The following is a 20,173-nucleotide window of genomic DNA, read 5'->3' as shown; positions in this document are numbered from 1 at the left end:
AACTGCTCTTTGTATGGAATGCATTTTTGGGAAAGAGAAATCTTGGGTTTGTTTGTTCTTCTTTATTCCTGCTAGGATGTGTTGGGTTGGTATTAATTCTTGTAAGCTGGGGGGTGGAGAGACAACTGCCCTGGAAAGAGCACTGAAATTCTCCTGCTCTCCCTGCCATGCCTGCCTGCAGCTCAGTCTTGGATGGGGAAGAAGCTTCCATCTGATAAAATTCCTTCCTGCTGCTGTGCTATTGTTGCAGTTAATTTTATGAATCCCATTTTTAACAGAATACTCAGGTTTTGCATTGTCATTTTGCTCTTTGTCAAGTGTGTGGGTTTATTCCACTCTTTTTTTTTTTCCTCCTTTCAGCAGATGGAGAATATTACTCTCTTTAACTTGTTCTTTTATAATGTGAAGTGGATATCCTCAATTAATACACTAATCTGTTTCCTAATTAATTCCCTGCGGTTCTCCTCTCTTTTTGCTGGTGCATTGAATTCTGAGTGCAGTTCTGTAAACTCAGTAATTTGATTATTTAAAGGAGAAGCCATGAATTTCATGATAGAGGCACAATGTTAAATTCCAGGAGCAAATGGATTCTATTATTGCAGTTTAAAACCTGCTTGTTCCCGGGGTGGAACTGTGCACTGCTAATAATTCACTCTGCTAAAATCCAGGCAGATTGCTGTCAGCTTGTCCTGAAGAGAAGTGCAGTGCTAGAAATCTGACACATACACTCTCCTACAAGCACTTGTTGTTGTATTTTTGTATGCAGATGTGATGGCAGGGTGAGCATCAAAACATCAACCTGCCATGAAGGGGATTTATGTAGCAATTTCTCTCTTGTTTTCAGTGGAGGCACTGGTGTATCAGACAGATAAAGGGAAGGGGCTCTCCTGCTGCTTGGGAATTGGTTTGGCTGCTGCTTTGGGAAGCAGCTCCAGGTGATTCTGCTGTCCTTTCTTTGGGGTGATTTGACACTGAGCCCAAGACATGACAGCAGTCATTGGAAAATCTATAGTCACTCTTGTTGAACTTAATAATTTAATTCTGAACACACCCCTTCCCCCCAAAGAGAGAGAAAATCTAAATTTTCCAAATTTTAAGTATCTTAATTGAAGTATTTTACTTTATAAAGGCTCTAGTGAAAATGTGCAGGATACTTCCTTACCACTGTGTCCCAAAAAATAGAATTTTAAAAGCTCCACAGTAGTTGCACTCCCAGTCAGTATCTTGCTGATGTTCTCTCTTGCCCTAAAGAAAAATAATAATAGAGGAAAAAAGAGCTTTTTAGCTCTAAAATTAGGGGTTCATCAATGCAGTAGTTAAGGTTGTTGAAATTACTTCTGAAAATTATTTTCAGTTGTAAGATCTTCAAGCCTTTGGGTAGATTGGAGCAGTAGCACACATAGACTGTTGTGGCAGAACCAATATCACCTGCAGAGTTCAATCCAGAATGCTCAGAAATCCCTTTCCTGTCTCAGGATTTCTTTTCTATGGTTCAGGTCATTGTTTTTGCATTTTGATGAGATTGTGTCACACACGTCACTGTGCCATCAGTCCAGTGTGGCTGAGAGGAAAAAGGACATTACAAAATTATGTGGGCACCAGGTTTTACCAAATCCTTTGTGAGTTTGGGGCTTCCATGACAACAGAGATGCAGAAGCCACCAATGCCCAGTGCCAGCCAGTCCTAAATGGGATTAACTGTTTGGTTTGGCTCCAGGAGGGCTTGTGAGCATCTCCCTTCAGTGCAGACTCAGCACACAGAATAAATGTCACCTTTTTCCTCCTCTGCAGTGCCAGACAACCTTGTCCTGAGGCTGCTGACAGAACGCCTGGGCGCCCTGGACTGCCTGAGCCATGGCTGGGTGCTCTCTGGCTTCCCCAGGGATGTGGAGCAGGGGCAGCAGCTGCAGAAAGCACAGATTAACCCCAACAGGTGAGGCAGAAATCCAACCATCACACCACTGTGGGTAGGAAGGGTTTGTCTGTGGACAGATACAGATCTTTGTTGGTGTGGTTTGTGCTGCTGCATCTCAGTTTTGGTTTCCTTAGTGAGGAAAGGGGTCCTGCTCCTGGAGAGGAGGAAATAAAGCCCTGGCCTGACAAATGCTCCAGATGGCCAAACTGTGGGAGAGAGAAGAGGTTTGTTGTTCTGGTTATTTGTTTGAGTTGCCTCTAAAGCCAAACCATAAGAAATGGATTAAAGTTTGGATTATATGAGAAGATGTATTTTATTTGCAGCAGGAGGCGGGGGGATCTACATCTTCTTTCTTCAGCATTGACATAATACCATGGAAATATATTGGTATTGCAAGGAGCTCATTATGAGACTTTTGGGTTTTGTGAAATAATTAAAAACAACATGAGAATTACATTTTATTTGAGCTATAATGAATTGTTCAGAAATGTAATATGAGAGACATCAGCATCCAAAGAGAATTGTTACAGTGCCAAGCAAATAAAATAGAGTTACTTTTCACAGCTGGTCCAAAGGTGAGGATTTAAAGTGCTGGTGCACTCATCAAAGCTGAGAGGCTTTTCCATTCCCTTCCCAGCCCTTCCTGGCTCTGTCCATCCCACTGCCTGGCACAGTGGCCATTCCAAAGGCAAACATTGGAAATTTGTGATTTTTCTGCTTCCAAGGAAGATGCTCTTACCTGAAAAGTAGCGGCAGGAGAGGTGCATTACCCACATCAGTGTTTGATTTGGCAAAGTTGCTCTTCCTGGGTGATTGCCCTGGATTCCCTCCTGTACAGGGGAAGGAGAAAAGTGGAAAAGGTTGGGGGTGAGAATAGAGGGGGGTGCAGAGGGAGGGAGCTCTTCATCCATCAAGGTTTGATAAGGAAAGTGTGTGAAAACAGCAGTAACTTTATTTATCCAAAGTAAGACTTTGTGCATCTTAAACAGGAACCCATTGCATGGGAAAAAAAAAGGAGAAAGAGCCTCCAAACCTGTGTTGGACTCAGTGAAACATAATTTCCCAGAGATTATTCTCCTTGTGCATTTAGAAGGAAGGTGCAGAATCCCTGAGCACTCAGAGTCCCCGAGATCAGTGTGAATTCTGGAGTGTGCCCCTTGTGCTCCTTCACAGGACTGGGACCTCATCAAGGCAGGAGGAGCCACTCATTAGAGAGGTGGATGAGTGGGAATTCAGCACTGATCCATTTGCTCAGCCTCCCTTCACTTTAAAGAGCTCTGCACGTCCACATCCGGGTTTGGAATTTGGTCCCTGTTTTATACAGGGCTGGAAGTGAGGGACAGAAATAGGCATGGAGCTCCCTGATTGATCTCAGAGCTGATATTTTCCATGAAGCTGAAGGGGTAGGGATGTGAAGGAGAGAGGGTGATTATAAACAAAAGGACACATTGCAGCACAGGATAGCAGGGCAGTAATTCAGTTTCAGTTGTGATGCTAGTTATAAAACACTATCTGCAGAGGTGGTGTTTCTGACATCAGGAGAAAAACCTGATAGAATTATAGCCTTGAAATCAATCTGGGAATAGGATGCAGAAATCTATAAATCAGACACAGAACAATCTACAAAGTCTCATTTTTAGGAGGGCTCCGTTGATGAAATTAGATTAAAATAAATTTACATATATATCAAGTTTATTATTAAAATCCAGTCACATCAGTAAACAAAATTATTTGTGAAAGAGAATGTTACTCTGCTTTTTGAACTCAGAGTAGACCTCTTTGGCTGATCAGAACACAGAGTTATTGTCTGCTTGTCAAGTCACAAATCTATTCCTTAGAGCTAATAAATGGTTAGTGTTCAAATACTATGTTTTATCTGACTCCCACCTCATAAAGCTACCACACATAATACTAAATTATACAGCATTGAGCAGGATCAGTCTCCTGACTCCTCCATCTTACAGAAAGAAAAACAAACCTAGTAATTGATGGTAGAAAAGAAGGAAAATAAAGTTATTTGAAAACAAACAAAATGGGCTATAAAGTTTGTTAAAATGTAATAATAAGGAAAAAAAAAAAACCTGATACAGCATCAGCTACCACATCCAAAGAACTGCTCTGGAACAAAAAGGAAAATAATTCAGTTTTCACTGAAAAAGCAGGGGCTTTCTTTAAATTAGAATTTGCAGCAGAATGAGGGTTTGCTGGTGGACTGGCACAGGAAAAGCTGCAAACTCTGTCTCCCAAGGAGCCCAGAGAGGAGGGAGCTGCTCTGAGCTCCCCCTGTGAAGCAGCTCCTGCCTAAGTGGACAGGATCCTGCTGGCATTGAACCGGGGCAGCCTTCAGGGCAAATAAGGAGCTGGATCTGTTAATGGCCTCTCAACTGGGACCAAAAGATTAACCATTTATTGCCATTAACCTCTTAGTGCCCACCTGAGCGGGACCCACGGCCACAGGGTGGCTGCTGAAGCTCTGACACAAAGCACTGGCTTCAGTTCCTCACCCAAATGAGGGGTTCAGCTGTTTTAATTAGTGCTTAAGCAACAAAAATAAATGTATGATATAGCCATGGGTGGTTCTTCTGAAAACTCAGTGCAATATCCACCAAGGTATTTTTTTTCATCCTTTTTGCTCTCTCTCAAACTTGGAGTTAGAATAAGATTCAGCAGCAGCAGGGTCGTGTTGTGAACCTCTGGTTGTCACCTTCAGCTGGTCCCTGATCCTTCCTCTGCTGGGCCAGCTTGAGGCAATCAGAAATGTAAGGATTCCCTGAGCTAGAGGATCCTCTAGAACACTTCTAATCACCCCTTTTCCTTGAGTTTATCATCTCTTTTTAAACCTTTGGGTCACCAAATCACGTGGAAAGGAGTTTCTCATTTCACTGGGTGTCATATCAAAATACTTCATAATTATTTTTTTCCAGGTGCATTTCTTCTCTTGAGAAGCAGTTACAGACATTCCCTGGTCCTGTCTTCCAATATTTCTGATTTTCTAAGCCTCTTGTATTTGCCCTTCAGTCACCTCTTTCCCAGACAAAGAACCTTGATCTGTTTATCCTTTTTTTTTTTCCTAGAAATCATTTCACTCTTTTGATCATCCTGTTCTCTCCCTCACTGGGCATTCCAGCTGGTTTTTTTTTTGTTTTTGTTTTTTTTTTTTTTTTTTTTTTTGCTGAGTTGGAACACCCAGAACTGCATTTGAGGGCAGCACCGTGCACTGGAGGTGGATATAATAAACATTTTTATTTTGATCTTAACTCCATCACTCATAATTGCTGATATTCTATCAGGTGTTACTGGGATAGATTTTGGAATAACATCTTCTGTGTGAAGACTGTGATAACTAAACATTGTGAAAACCACAACAAATTCACAAAGTGTGAAAAATCTCAGTTGAGTGGGTTTAAACTCAGAGAGATCTAAGGAGAGCCTTTAACTCAAGATTTCTGTATTGAAGCTGGAGGCAGGTTTGTGTTGGAGCTCTCCTCAAGCCCTCCCATCAGTGCCAAAGGCTCTGCTGCTGCCTCTCCTGGGATTGTCACTTCCCCCCTCTGTTATTTCCTTGATTTTGTCCTTCTGATCTGAATCCAGGGTCAGTTATTTTACTTTCAGTGTTGATTAATTACATTACAAATAATGCAAGTGAAGACAAAACTGGGCAGGGGAGGGCTGAGTCAAAGGATTGGCCTAAGAATTCATCCAGAATATATTTCTAATACCCATTTTTCCAAAATTAAAGTGGTTTCTTTCCCAGTAGAGAAAATAAACAGCAACAGCTTCTCCAGTGCAAGCTTTCCAGCAGGGTTTTATTTGGTCTTCAAAATGATGTGGCTGTGTTCCCAATTATGTCATCTTTTTACATAATATATTTAAAGCTTCTTTTTCACCATGCTACTGAGAACATGTATTCAAACAGTTTAGGATAATGAAGTCCTAATTTCTAAGGAAGAATCTTTGAATATGTTGAAAAGGGAGAAATCAGAATGGGGAAAGAAAAGAGATTTTTTTGAACTACTTGGTCTTTACATGGGGCTTTCATATTTCTGCAGCTGATCCCAATGTGGATTAGGGATAATAAACAGCCTATTAATGGAGGCCTGAACTAGGAAATGGAGTTGGAATCAGCAGTAGAATTCAATGGCTGGTGAAGGTTAATAACTCCATTACTATCAGCTCTATTTTTGAGCCGTTTGAAGAGCTGGGTGTTAGCCTTACCTTACTCCTCATTAATTGAGCTAATAGAACCCCAGTGACCCCACCATGCTGCCATTATCTGAGAGTTTACCAGACATGGACTGGAATACTTATCACTGAATATGTATTCCTCAGATTCATTTTTATATCAGAAATATTTTTGTTAAAGATCTCCTGCCTTCAGGTTCCTTTTTGCCTTTTCATTTCTTTACTGCCTTTTGCAATAGCTATTTATTTGGAAATTACATGTAAATGACTTAATTAAATCCCTATCAAGGAACAAGCTAAATCCCAAAATAGTTGCATCAAGGAAACATGATAGTGATTGAATTATTCTGATGTGGAAAAATCTTACAGAGCATTTTAAAAACTTTGACCTAATTTAAATCATGGATATTGTGTATTTATAATAGGTGTGGTTTTAGTTGATGGCATACAAAAATCTGATAAGTAGCAAAGAAGAAATATTATATCTTATTTTCTCCTCATTTTAAGGCAAAAAAACCCAAACAAAACAAAACCACAAGAAAAATGATGTGCTAATCAAGGGACTAAATCAGTATCATAAAATTTGCCTGCACCAGAGAGACAGAGAAACTGTAGGAAAAGTCCAAGTGAACTATGTAGGATTTGGATTAATTTGTAAAATAGTAAAAATAATAGGCAGCACAATTCTCTGTTTCAATCATTCTCATTTTTTTCTCAGCTCACTCTTCCAACCATTCTGTGGCTGCTGCTTCAGTGACTCTTTTCTTCACTCTCACTAATTGGTTTGGGTTCATTTTCCCTTTGCATTTCAGTGCTCCCATCTCATCTGGGCTCTTCTCCTCCATCCCCAAACCAAACAGGCTTTTGTAAAAACCAGGGGACAGCTCCTGCAGAGCTCTGGGATGTGCTTATGGAACAGAAACTCCCTGGGAACTGTGGTTTAGGTGAGGAATCCTGATCTGCGCTGCCCACCCAGCAGAGACCCTGCCCTGCTCTGAGGGACCACAGCACCTCACCCAGCCAAAATCCCAGTGTTCACTGGGCAGAATCAGCAAATCTTCCTCTCACCTGGGACTCTGCTTCACTCAGGAGTGGCATCAGTTTAATCCAGTTTCTACTGCTGCAGCCTTCTCTAAGCTGCAGGACTAACTCAGCGATTGTCTTCTCTCTCGATGTTTGGACATTTATCCTGCTGGTTAACAAGATTGTAATTAAGTCTTTTACCTTTGTCTCCAGTGCAAGGGGCACCACTGGGCATGGAGAGATGGGCACAATATTTTCAGGACTCTCCCATTCCCTCCTGTGTCCCTCTGGCAGGAGGGCTCTGCTCAGCACTCCCAGTGCAAATCCTCACCCTCATTCTTTTGTCCACACAAACCCAATGGAAGCAGCTCCTTGTTCAGATTCCTGAGGTTTAGCCAATCCTTACTCTCCGTTCTCTCCTCCTCCTCAGACTGTGCTCTCTCTTCCCTCCTAACACTCCTCTGAATAGAAGCTCTTGCTCTTAAATAATCCAATAGATAGAAAATTGGATGATTACAATAAAAAGATTATGTCACTTCTGCTGCACATCCTGCCTGACCTATATTGGTCCCATAAGAGCCTTTCTCTCCTGGGGAGAAGCATTAATATGCATCTTGAGCCAGCAATAACAAAACATCAAATGCAGTTTTCAAATCTTTCTGTGGGCTTTCTGTAGGATGCTGCATTTGCTGTCACAAGCTGATTTTGCTCCAACAAGAATAGGAGGTATATTTGGCTTCAGTTGTGGGAGGCAGGGATTATTTTTAGAAGTTACCTCATCTCATACAAGCTCCTTTTGATGGCTGGAGTTTGTGTGGTGAAATCCTGGATGCAGCAATTAAGGAGTGCTCTGATCTCAGCAAGCTTCCAAAGTCTCCAGGAAGAGAAAGAAGAAAAGCTTCTACTTCTAAGTCAGTATTTTTTATTTTTACTGTTATTTTTAAGGACCTAACAACACATGCACAACCCTTTCATTCCTTTTACTGCAGAAAGGAGGGAGATTTTCCTGCAGTAACCATCTCTCACAAATAAGGAAACATTGGGAAACCTGAAGACTTTCCATCCTGGTTGCCCTTACTTTGGAACTGTTTCTCTTGGAAGTTGCCACCAACATCAAGGCTGCATTTCTGAACTCAGCACCGAACTGGAGAGGGAAAATTCTGTAAAAGCAGCAGAGTCTGGGCTAATTTTGATGGGTTTTTGGCACTGGTATAGCAAATTTTAGACAAGACAAAGCAAGGCAGTCATGTCTCAGTCCAATGACAACTCTGTGATACCAATCTCTACAAATCAGCAAAGGTTGTTCAGGGAATTCACCCTAAACACAACTTTGGTTTAAGGAATGGAGCGAAACAGCCAAGGAAATCCAAATGTTATTTTGAAGCATTTTTGTAATGAAGATACTGGTTTTGAGAGCTGCCTAGAACCAAAGAAACTTTTGAAAAATGAGTGAGGAAAACTTTAAATATAAAGATATAGCAGCATTTTAATTCAATTAACCAGGGCATTTTCTTTGCATTGGTAAGAGGACATGTGTAGGTAAAACTGAGGAGATTTTTCATGTGTGGGAGCTGTAAATGAAAACATTTAGTGGCTGAGGAAGCACAAGGGGAAAGGAGGATTGGCCAGTGCTGTCCAGCATCTCCCATCACGATTCCTTCAGTAATATGGTGGCTGAATTTGGCTGAATATTCTTCTGAGTAAATGCAGTAAGGCCACCCTTACATCTTGCACAGGTTAAAACTGAGTTTATGAACTCTTGGAATTCAGAATTTCTGAACAATTGGACAGAATTTCAGAATTTCTGTAAATTACATCATTTCTAAAACATGGACAGGATTTTTGTGCCAGCTGTGCTCTGATTTAGTGATCTCACTGGATCTGGGACTAATCCCAGAGTAAGGCTTTACTCAGAGCTCATGTGCCAAAATTGAGCCATGCAGAAAACCCTCAGCAGAACAGGAATTGTGCTGCTTTTGCTTGGATTCTCCAGGCTGAAGGAAGACAAGTGCATCAGTCTGTAGCAAATATAATACAGTTTTGGTGATTAAAACTGAGAGGAATATTGCATATTGAATGGAGACTGGTTTGTCATTACCACGAGGATTAGAAAGTGTAATCTTCATTAAAACATCAGTGGATTTACTGCTGTTTGCCTTGGAACAAGATATTTGCTCAGAATTTTCTAGTGAGTAAATTTAGCGAGTGCAGGGCAATTTAAGAGAGGGGAACTGAATCCTGCCATGGTTTATTCTGCAGGAAAGATGTGGGAATGATCCCTGATGTCTGACAGAGGCACTGGATCCAATTCTATGGGCCTGGATCACCTGCAGTCACATAAATGTATTAATCACTATCACTTAAATTGGCCTCCTTTGGCTCAGGTGTAAGAGGTGACCCAGGGCTTTTATGCTTTGCAAGGTTCATATTTCCTGTCCCTAAACCCATTATGTTTGCAAAATTCCATATTACAGAGTGCTGCCCTTTGAAATCCACTTTGTGAAAGATTTTTATCTATTCCACAGAGGCTTTCAAACATTACCCTTTCCTTACAGGTTCTGTATCTCTCAGCTCAGTGGGACACTGCCATGCTTTGATAAAAATAATCCTTAAAAAATTGTGCTCTGTCATTCTTTTGACATAATGCTGATTAATATCCCACTGATATTCACTGAGTGAACAAGCCTGTTCTGTTGAGAGACTGACCAAAGGTCAAGGTGCAGAAGGTTAAAAGAGTAATAGTTTCATTTAACCTTCTAGTAAAAGCTGCTACTTCTGTGAACATAATTTAAGCTGATTTTCAAGACAAGTCTGTAGAAAAGGTTCCTCCTCACATACTTGCAGTGAAATCAAAGGATTCATATTGGCCATGAATGTGCCCCAAAGTTAAACAGATACAAAATGAAGGAATAATGTGTTTTCTCAACTCCTTGAGTACTGTGCACTCTTCAGTTTGACTTCTTTTTTAAACACTTTGCAGCAGGACACTGAACTGTCAAAGCTAAGTGGTGGTGGGTGTGGAGAACCTGCCATATCTCTGTAAAGTTTTCTTTGTCCTTTTCAAAGTCCAGTTTTCTCTCAGAACTCAGTCTCCAGCTGCACATTTCTAACCTCCATGGATGCACAGGTTTAACTGGCACAGGAACAAATCCTGAGCTTTCATTCCACCAGCCAAAATAGAATTTACATTTGGAAACTTGCTGCCTTTTTTTTTTTGTTAGAAATATTACTGCCAGTCCCATACACTGAATCCAGGTTTTTATTAACTTTCTGTGAATAAATTGCTGGCATACATTTTACTTTGTGATTATTAAAGAATTCAGTAAACTCCAGTTTTGTAATTAGAATCACAGAATCCTGAAGGTTGGAAAAAAGATCTTTAAAATCATCAAATCCAGCCTTCCACCCAGCACCACCATGGTGTTCACCACTAAACCACATCCTCAAGTGCCACATTCACACATTTTTGAGCATTTTGAGCACTTTGAGCACTTCCCTGGGCAGCTGTTCCAATGCCTGACCACCTTTTCCATGAAGAATTTTTTTCCTACTATGTAAACTTCCTTTGGCTCAACTTGAGACCATTTCCTCTGGTTCTTACAGCAAGTGGGTGTTGCTCAGAAAAATCTTGTGACCCAACACAGCCAACCCAGTGGTGGCAGAAGAAATAATTGGACATAATGACCTGGGAAGTGGGGGAATTAATTCAGTTCTTAAGGTCTTCTCTGTGGCTGCACATTTACATCTCAGACCTGGGGATTTTGATCAGCACAGTTTCCCAACTGCCCTGTCTGCCAAAGCTTGAGAGGAGCTTCCTTGGATTTATTGAGCATCACCTTATTTCACTGCTAAGGGCAGGAGAGCTCCAGCATCAGGCTGGATATTTGGGTTTAGTTCTTGTCTTGTAGGATTTCTTCTCTCCTGTGGTTCCTAAGTTTCTCCTGGTGGTGTCTTCCTTCACCCCATCCCTACCTGACCCTGCTCTGGATCTCAACTGTTGTTTTACCTTGTTGATGGTTTGTCTATATTTGCTTTAACCAGATGCCCCTCTTTGCATGCAGCACTGGGACTCATCCCCTCTCTCCTATCAACAATAATTAGCCTTGTAAGACTAATGGAAGAAATCGTGTCTAATTACCCTGTTGAAGGCCCAATTATGTTATTAACATTTGTGGGCTATAAGCTAATGATGAGGAGAGCCTCTCATTTGCATAGCATTAAGTTAATTGAGCTGGAAGCTATGGGGTGGATGGCAGTGATGAGAGCAGGATTCTGTTACAGAATGGATAATGATGACCAGAGCAGGACGATTCACCTGACAGGTTTATTAATTAACAGCTATCTGATTACCTCAAAGAAATGGCAAGTGGCAGTGCTTCTGAAGGAAGCTGCAGTATTTTTTTTAATGAAAGGTGCTCTATCACTGTGGATGTTCTGGGGTGATTTATGGTAATGGCAGTGAAAGCTCTTTCCTGGAAGCCAACACAAAAAGCTGTTCTGGTTTCCTCTCTGCCCTTAAAAACATTCTGCAGAGGGCTGATATTTGTGGGTATTCCTCATTCTTACAAGGTGCACAGAGGCTGTGTGCTGCTGAGTTTGTGTGGTTGTCTGAACTGTGCATTTGGAAAGTTCTTAATTGTTGGGTAACCTGGAAGCTTTGCCCTCGGAAGAACCAGAGGATTTGATTTTGTAAAAGTTGTTTTTCATTATGGTCTATCTAAGGTAGGATTCTGTGTATATTAGTGGGGAAATAATATAAACATTCAGCTTTTCACATTTTCCTGGTATGTGCAAGGTGCAAGTGGAGATGAGTGCCCTTTCCTTCCGTTTATTTCAGGGTACAAACAGTTATGCATAGTGGGTGGACCTTTTAAGGAACAGGAGTTTTCATTTAAAACAGTTCTAAGAAGAAAAATCCATCTTTTTCTTTTTTGTTAAACATCAGATTCTGTCTGATTAATTCCAAACACATTGTAATTCACTACAGGTTCAGACAGAGTCTTGTTTGAACTAGAGAATCTTTGAGGGGAGAAATCGCTCTGTTTAAAAGTTGCCTGTGCAATCAATCCAAGAGTGAATAACTTCCCATGCAGTTACTCATTATTAGACTCCCACACCTCAGTCATGAATGGATCTGAATGTCAAATACAGTTTCCAGTCAGCAGATCTCTTATATTTTCTTCATCTACTCTGAAGAGCCCATTATTAAATCCCATGAGCTCCAGACCTTACCTGGTGACTGAAACCCTCAGTTCATCCTCAAAATACCTTTGACCAGGCATATCTCAGGAAAAAAAAGAGAACACTACAGATTTTAACCTTCCAGATAATGACTTTTGATCCATTTAAGTGGCCTGGTGATTGGTGTGTCAATAATAATAGACTTGAGAGGAGCAGAGACCTACAGATAAATTGTATTCACTGTTATTTTCATAGAATCATAAAATATCCTGAGGTTGAAGGGATCCACAAGGATCAGGAGCCCAACTCCTGACCCTGCACAGATACCCCAAAAATCCCACCATGTCCTTGCTGTCCAAATTCTCCTGGATCTCTAGGGTGCCCATTCCCTGGGCCACCCTCTGGGGACAGAACCTTTTCCTAATTCCCACCTAAACCTCCCCTGGCACAGCTCCAGCCGTTCCCAAGGATTTATATGCAAAAAGTTTCCCTGTATTCTGCATCTGGCATTTGTTGGGCACCAAGGAGCTGAGAACATTGATCTGGTGTTGGTAGAGAGGCCAGAATTTCAGTTTAGTTACTGCATAGAGACATTGACAAATCACCACAGGCACTGCTGGTCAACAGGAGAAGAGAAGAAAAATGAAAAATCAGAGATGAAGGAAGTAATCAGGGGGAACAGCTCCTGATCTGAGCTGTTCAGTGGTCCTGGCTCAGAGCTGGCAGGAAGAGCAGATTCCAGGGGATTGAGGGTTGATTATTCCATGTAGCAATAATCTACATCAATAATCTGTGGTCACCTGTGTGATGTGGAGCAAGTCAAAAGCATTTATGTGACATTTCCTCCATCTCCTTCCAGCCTGTGGTGGCTCAGAGCCAGTGGTTGTGTGGAAATCACTGGGAGAAGTGGTTCAGGATAACCAGCACAATGAATAAAAGCCTTTAATGGAATTTAAACCCTCCATCCTCCTCGTCCTCATTAGCTTCCTGTAATCACCAGCCCACACAGTCAGTGTGCATAGAAATATCTTTACCATATAAATTAGATTTTCTTCAAGGTGTTCTGTGGTTCACCACAGTGCCTGGCTGTGTGGAATAGACAAACACAGATCTGAGGGAGCAGGAATTATGTATTTAATTCAGAGTTCTGTATAGAGTGCTCATAAAAGCTTGATCATGATAGAGGGGCAAATAAACATTTGGGAACATAAATATTTCTGTAGGAAATAGCTTTGTGAAGCATTTAGTTGTTGAGTAATAAGAACAACAGAGAAAATCAGAGTAACAGAAGCCTCTAGGTACTGATCTGATGGGTTATATATGTTGCAATGATAATCATGGTGAGGGAGAATTTTTATGGGACCAGTAGCAACAAATACATCGAGTCCTGCCAATTTACTAATGAATTCATTTTTCTTGTGCTTGCCTCACTTGCTATCCCTGCTGTTCAGAATTCAGCTTTAAACCTGAAAAGCAGTGGATGGCACCTCAGAGCTGCTCCTCTGAGTTTGTGTGAGCTGAGTGTTTGAGTCTTGGGCCATTTCTGGAACATCCATTACTTGTGTATTTAGGCAGCAGTCCAGCCAGACAACACAGGGACATATATTTTAGGAAAGCACACATCAAAAAGTGTTTTAAATGGCCAAATTGTAGGACAAAACATTCTGGCAACACAGCTGGTGCTCTGTCAGTCTGTGGGCTAGAAAATAAGAAGAGAACCTGTAAGAAAAATAAAAGCAACCTAGGAATAGCTAATCAGGTTAGAAGGGATGTTTTGGCTGCAAGGATTTTTAGGGCTGCAGTGAAAAATTGAATAAGATTAAAAAATGTTTGTCCATCCTGTCTGACAGATGTGGGGGAAGATGGAATCATTCGTTACTTCTCTGTTTTTCCTCTGAAAACAGCAGCAGCAATGAGCTGGCAGGCACAGTGAAATGCAGTTAGGAAAAGTAATGGGAGTTGAAAGTTTGACCTTTTGTGATGGAAATTTGATATGAAAAAAGGGTCTTTTGATAATTTCTCTATCCAATCAGATATGGGAGATGTCTTGATCCCGTTTCCTTATTTGCATGCTGACTGATCTCATTTGAAAACCCAATCATTCAGAAATATTGGGACGTCAACAGAAATGTTACAAACAAGAAGTTGTTTTATCTGAAAGGTCTGCAGGATGTCATCTCTTGTTTTTCACTCCAGTGGCCTGATCTCTTCTTCATGATTCCATGTTTTTATTGGCAGGATAAGTTGAACATATTGAAATGCAAATAGCCCTTTCCACATTGAACTGAAATATAGGAGTTCTTTTCTGTATGATTGATTGTATCCAGGGCACTTCAAAAGACACAAAGGAAATACTTTCTGCAGTGCCTCTGATTCCTTGACATTGCCAAGTTCTGACGTTTCCTGTTAGCAATCATTGGCACAGAGTGATTTCTGAGCCTGCTCTCACCTCTGCTTTTCTCCCATGTGATGCCCACAGTGCTGCTCATTGTTCCCGGGACTGAGTCTGAGCTCAGTTTTCTACACAAACACTTCTGTTATAACCAACACTCTCTGTTGCTGTCCCAGGTGCTGAATGTCAGAAACGTAATTGAATGGATTTTACCAAATTGCAGATGTATTTAATCCTGGAATGGGTACTTCAAAGCCTCCCAGGATCACATCTAGTGTGTAGAACTGTCCCCATGATTATCTGGAAAGTCAGATTTCACAGCCAAGGCACTGCCCACTTAGGTGAGTTTAGGATCAACTTTATCTCCCAGACAATTTAACCTTTCAATTTTCTAGAGCAGGCAATCCAATTTCCATTTTACTCAGCCTCCCAGTGGGTTGATGACAAGTTTTCCTGCTGTATGACTGGTGTCATTATCCCTTATTTTGGAGCCTACCCGTTATACTAAGCCAAAGTTTTGCATCACTTAACCCAGAAACCGGGGACAAATCAATACATGGCAGTGCTGAATAAAGGGAATTATTTTAAATATTTTTTTATTTGCATGCTTTTCAACATCAGTGTCAAGCTATATGAGAAATCTTTTTTTCTTTAGCACCCCAATTTTTTTTTTTCACCCAGACTGCCCTGAGCTGATCTGAGTGCCGCCCTGGGAAATGGGATGTGCAGCTCCTTCTTCCTGGGGCCACTTAGGTTTGCTCTGCTTTTTAGGAAGAAGTAACTATTTACTGAATGTAGGTCTCTTGCTGAACACCTGCTTGCAAAGACATCCTGATTTCTGGTGGAGGGCTCTCCATAGGGATTGCTTTCCAAACCCAAATCCTGGAGGGAACAGGTGCAGGGAAAGGGATGGAGCAGATTATAAACTTCACGTAATAACTTATCTTGGAAATTGCTGAGCTGGTTTTTGTACAACACTTTTTAATGGAAAGCTCCAAATTAGACAAGTCAGGATTTACCACAGAGTCCCTCAGGTGGGTGACAAAACACCTTGCCAGGGGCACATGGAGGTCTGCAGTCTTCACCACTGAGTTAAAGAAATCCAGTATTCACCCAGCTTGTTGTTTACTTAACAGAGTCCAGGGTCTAACCACAAAGTAATGCCTGTGTGAGATGTTTATCTGATGGTGCCTAATTTCTTCAGCAATACCTCTGGATATGGGCTGGGGATTTCACTGCTGGAGGAACGTGCCTGTTTTGATTGAGGAGTAACTTGAGTGATAGGCCCCTTCAAATCCAGAGAATCTGTTTCATCAAACCCTGTGGCCTGTCAGCTGTGGGGAAGTGCTTTGTGAAACAGCAGGAATGGCAAATTCCCCCATTCCTTGTGCAGCAAACTGGAGCTGTTGGGATGAGCAGCTCTCGGAATTAGACACCAAGCGTTCTCCCGGATGGGAAATCAACCCCCTTCATCTCTGGTGTGTTTTAGAATATCAAACCAGCTAAGTTTAAACATGATGTGTTATTCTTGATAACCACAGCAATCTAGCTCTTCCTTGCTGGGTTTTTTTAATGCACTTCCCTCTCAACCTTCCTCGTTTGCTCCTCAGCATTAGAAAAACAAAAAGCAGCTCAGCGCACCAATATTTTCTCCACGGTGAAGTCAGCATAGAATATTAGTGTCCAAAAAGTTGTAAAACAAAAGACTATCATATGTTGCACCTTTTAATCATGTAATTGCTGAGTGACATTTAACTCTGAGGCTTTAAGTTACTCCTTTTCAGCCAGCCTTCTCCTCGTGCCCCTCTGGTCCCTCCCTCCTCCCAGAGCAACCTGCTTTTTGCAGAGTAGTGCTTTAACTACACTGAAGTTTGGCTGGGCTTCTACATATTACAGCAGCAACACGAAAGCAAACAATTGAAGTATTTGAGAACAATGAAATATGTATGGCTATCTGTGACAGCCCTATAAAGCAGAGCAATTAGCCGCGTAATCCGAGAAAGCCAAAGCGCCCGGCAGCCCACGGTTCCCTATTAGTTAAATGCTTTTTGTACGTCCTCATCCCATCAAATCAACTAACACTTCCTTTAATTGGTTCATGAATTATACAGCTCGGGCTGCATTATAATTTAATCACCAGTAAACATTCCTGGGGCCTGCTGTAAAGTGTATAGCGCTCATTAATTCCTTAATTTCAGCAGATGGAAGGGGAGATCGGATGAACGGTGGCAGTACAGAGCGCCTTGGGCAATGGAAGAAGGAAAAAAAGGTGGGGGGCCGTTTAGATTTTTTAAGGGCTGTCAGAAACTCAATCTGTGAGCTGTCAGCAGCCTGGACCCGCTCCCCCTCCCTGCCTCCCCCTGCCTTCACCCCACCTACCGCTGCAAGTGACTGACGGATTCATATGGAGCCTTGTCAAGCCGTCTTTAAACATCAAGCCAGCGGGTAAACCAAGCCCAATGTAAATTAATTCTTGTCTTACGGGCCCCCCTTTCTCTGTCCCCATGAATATTTCATGGCGGGCAGCATAAATATTAATTCTAATAGCTCTGCACAGTGGTTATTATTTCTGTTTTATGACAAATATTCATAAAATATTCAGGAGCCTTTTTTAGAACATTTACACACTTGATTGTGAAATTTTCCAGCTTCCTGGGGACACAGTAAACATATTGGGGTTCTCTTGATGGACTTTTTTCTCTCTTAATTAATACTACGCCACATTAATATTTAATCAGATTTAGTTTTCCTTTCCCCACAAGTGAACCCTATTACATTTGAGGATTTATTTGACAGTATTTAAACAGGGAATTTTTATTCCCTATTATGAAATTGGTTTCCTTTGACACATATATAAAATGACACATTATAATCCATTCTTTTATTCCCTCCCCTTGCCCCCAAATCACACACTTTTTTGGTGTCAGTTCTTTTATTTATTTTTACATACCAAATATCTTACTAAAGACAAGAGTTAGTGTTTAAATGTTGGGAGTGGGGGTTAAACATCATTTACTCTAAATTTGATTCAGTTTATTTAACGAGGAAGAAGAGTATAGGTTTTACCCTTGTTAGGAGCAGGAGGTGCTGGTGCCAAGCTGCAGACAGGTAGCAAAGGCATCAGTCCTGAGATGAGTTTGCTGGTGCTTAACCCTGGAGTTGTTGCTCTGCTCCAGATTTGCTTTGCAGTATCTAATTATTGCAGGCTTGCAGGGATCTGAGGAAACAGGCCTGCATTTGGGGGAGAGGGTTCAGGTTCCTGACCTCGGGCCTCTGGGGCTGCAGAGGCTGTGGATTATCTGAGGAGGGGTTTGATTAACCTTGTGCAGGGCAGAAATGGTGCCAGCCACACTCCTCTGAAGCACTGCTGGCTGCCATCTTATTCTGTGATTCATAAAGCACCGCTGGAATGAACTCCAGGGGGAATGCAAAGATGCTGGAATAACAGCTGAGACTAAGGAGGAGGCAAAGAATAGAAATGAGGAGAGAAATGTAAAGCAGTTCTGAATGCAGGTATTAATGCATCCAAGCCACTGATTGCACACAGAAAGAGTTAATGTTGCCTCCTCCAAAGAAGCTTTAAAAATGCATTGAAGCCACTCCTACAAGCACATTTGCTCTCTCTCAGTGCTCTGTGATGTTTGCACAGCCCCAAGTCCTGCAGACCATGGAAGGGCTCTGGGGTTCCTTGCTGCTGTGAATCCATGGAGCTGCTTTGCTTTATCCCAGCTCCAGACCCAGTCTATTGCTGTGTCAGACAGGCACCAGTGCCTGTTCCCCCTGTGTGAGCTGCTGTGGCACCTGCTGAGCCACCAGGCTGCTGGGGTGGGACACAGGAGGGACCCTGTCACCTCAGCTCATCCAGCTGGGGGGTGGAAAACATCCACCAGAGTCATAACTGGTGAGGGGAAGGAATATCTGCAGCCTCAAAGGGTGATGTTCATCCCACTCCCCTGGCCAGCAGCCATGTCCTGGGAATAGTGCCCCACTGAGCTGCCTTTTGTAGTTATTGGACAGAAATGCATCCATTTGAAAAGATCCAGGGTCTGGAAATAGCTTGTCATGCCATGAATCATTATAAGAGCTCAATGAGCAAAACATTTGGCTGATTAACCTGGGTTTTAGTGTTTATGCAGTGTATTTTCCCTTATGGTTGAAACCTAGAGGGTGAAATTACTTCCCGAAATAGAATCAAGCATCTTTCATCAGAAGATATCCCAGAGTTTGAAAGAAATCAGTGAATAAAACCTCCCAACAGCTCCTTCTATAAATAAGAGATAAGGATCATTTTATCCATTGCAGAGACATGCAGGAGGAGTATTTAGGGTAGGGAATAAACTGTGATTCATGTTGAGTCAGGGGTGCAGCCTTTGTAGTCTGATTACCTATAGGCAAAACACCTGGTGAGAGCTGCACTGAAGCCTGAGCAAGCCTTGGGAGAAGGTAGATGGGATCTGTGTAACCAGTTTTCATTTTTAAGAGGGGGATTGGGGGTGCAGAATGTGATTGTGGAAATGTAACATGCTTGGCATCCTGTGTCTGGGCCATGGTGCTTGAGAAGAGGCCTGGCCAAGGTTTCAGGTTCAAAGTGTATTTTTGCCATAGGGCAGGGGATGTTCTTTAGGGGAATTAATTGATCCAGGTCAGTATCTCTGGCTGGAAAGTCAACCAAGCTAAAATGATCAGGGTTTTATCTGGAATTACTTGGATTCAAATCTGAACCTCCTCGGACCTGTCAAGTTGGACCACTAACTTGATTTGTGATATTGTTGTGATCACCCAGTGGTGCTACCCAAGGAAAAGACCTTTTTGCAATGCTGATAATTTTTGTGCCCTGACCAGAGCTGTCATCCAGCTCTTTCTGCTTGTAAAATCCATAAGTATATACAGTTTTGTGCATGTTTGAAACTTTTAAAAGTTAACAATATGGTCAGTGTCAACAATGAGAGTCTTAAGTTTACCCAGATTCAGGACAGTTTTTGGAGATGGTTTTGTCCCTCTGCCATCAGTCCATGATGCCCCCAAAGCTTTTCCATGCATTTGTGAGACCTCTGTGATTTCCTTCCCCACCTGCTTTGGCTGCTTTGTGAACCAAAGGGAGGAGCTTGAGTTTGTGCCAGGGATCCCACAAGGATTGTACCTGTGGTGGCCTTTTAGGACCTTCTGCATCCTCACACTTCACCCTCAGCTCTTTCTCATCTTTATACTTCAATTACAGAACTTGTAGCCATTGCATTGCCAGAACAGCATCCTCCAGAGATGTTTTCCATGGGGAATTGTGCCACAGCATCAGGAGCACTGTTGATATCTCCATATGGAGTAAGATGTTCTGTGCCTCATGAAAGGCACAATTATTTATAGCCTTGAAGTTGATGTTTTCTATTTGTCTGCCTGGAAAAGGAGATAACTTTTTGTCTCTTCCTCTCTCTTTCAGTCTCTCCTTCCTGTTCTTTTTGCTCTGATTTAGCTGAGGGTCTGTCA

General features: G+C 41.9%; 1 protein-coding gene across 3 annotated transcripts in view; it reads left to right on the top strand.

The window, feature by feature from the left end:
* Positions 1 to 20,173, top strand: part of AK8 (adenylate kinase 8) — a 64,945-nt gene that overhangs the window by 36,755 nt on the left and 8,017 nt on the right. For all 3 annotated transcript variants that reach the window (XM_036394286.2, XM_036394282.2, XM_036394287.2), the window contains one exon: positions 1,791 to 1,932. In XM_036394286.2, coding sequence (XP_036250179.1) covers positions 1,791 to 1,932 — 142 coding nt within the window. The remainder of the gene's footprint in view (positions 1 to 1,790; positions 1,933 to 20,173) is intronic.

The sequence above is a fragment of the Molothrus ater genome, chromosome 20 (assembly GCF_012460135.2).
Source record: "Molothrus ater isolate BHLD 08-10-18 breed brown headed cowbird chromosome 20, BPBGC_Mater_1.1, whole genome shotgun sequence".
Taxonomy (NCBI): domain Eukaryota; kingdom Metazoa; phylum Chordata; class Aves; order Passeriformes; family Icteridae; genus Molothrus; species Molothrus ater.
This window is presented reverse-complemented; position numbering and strand designations above follow the sequence as displayed.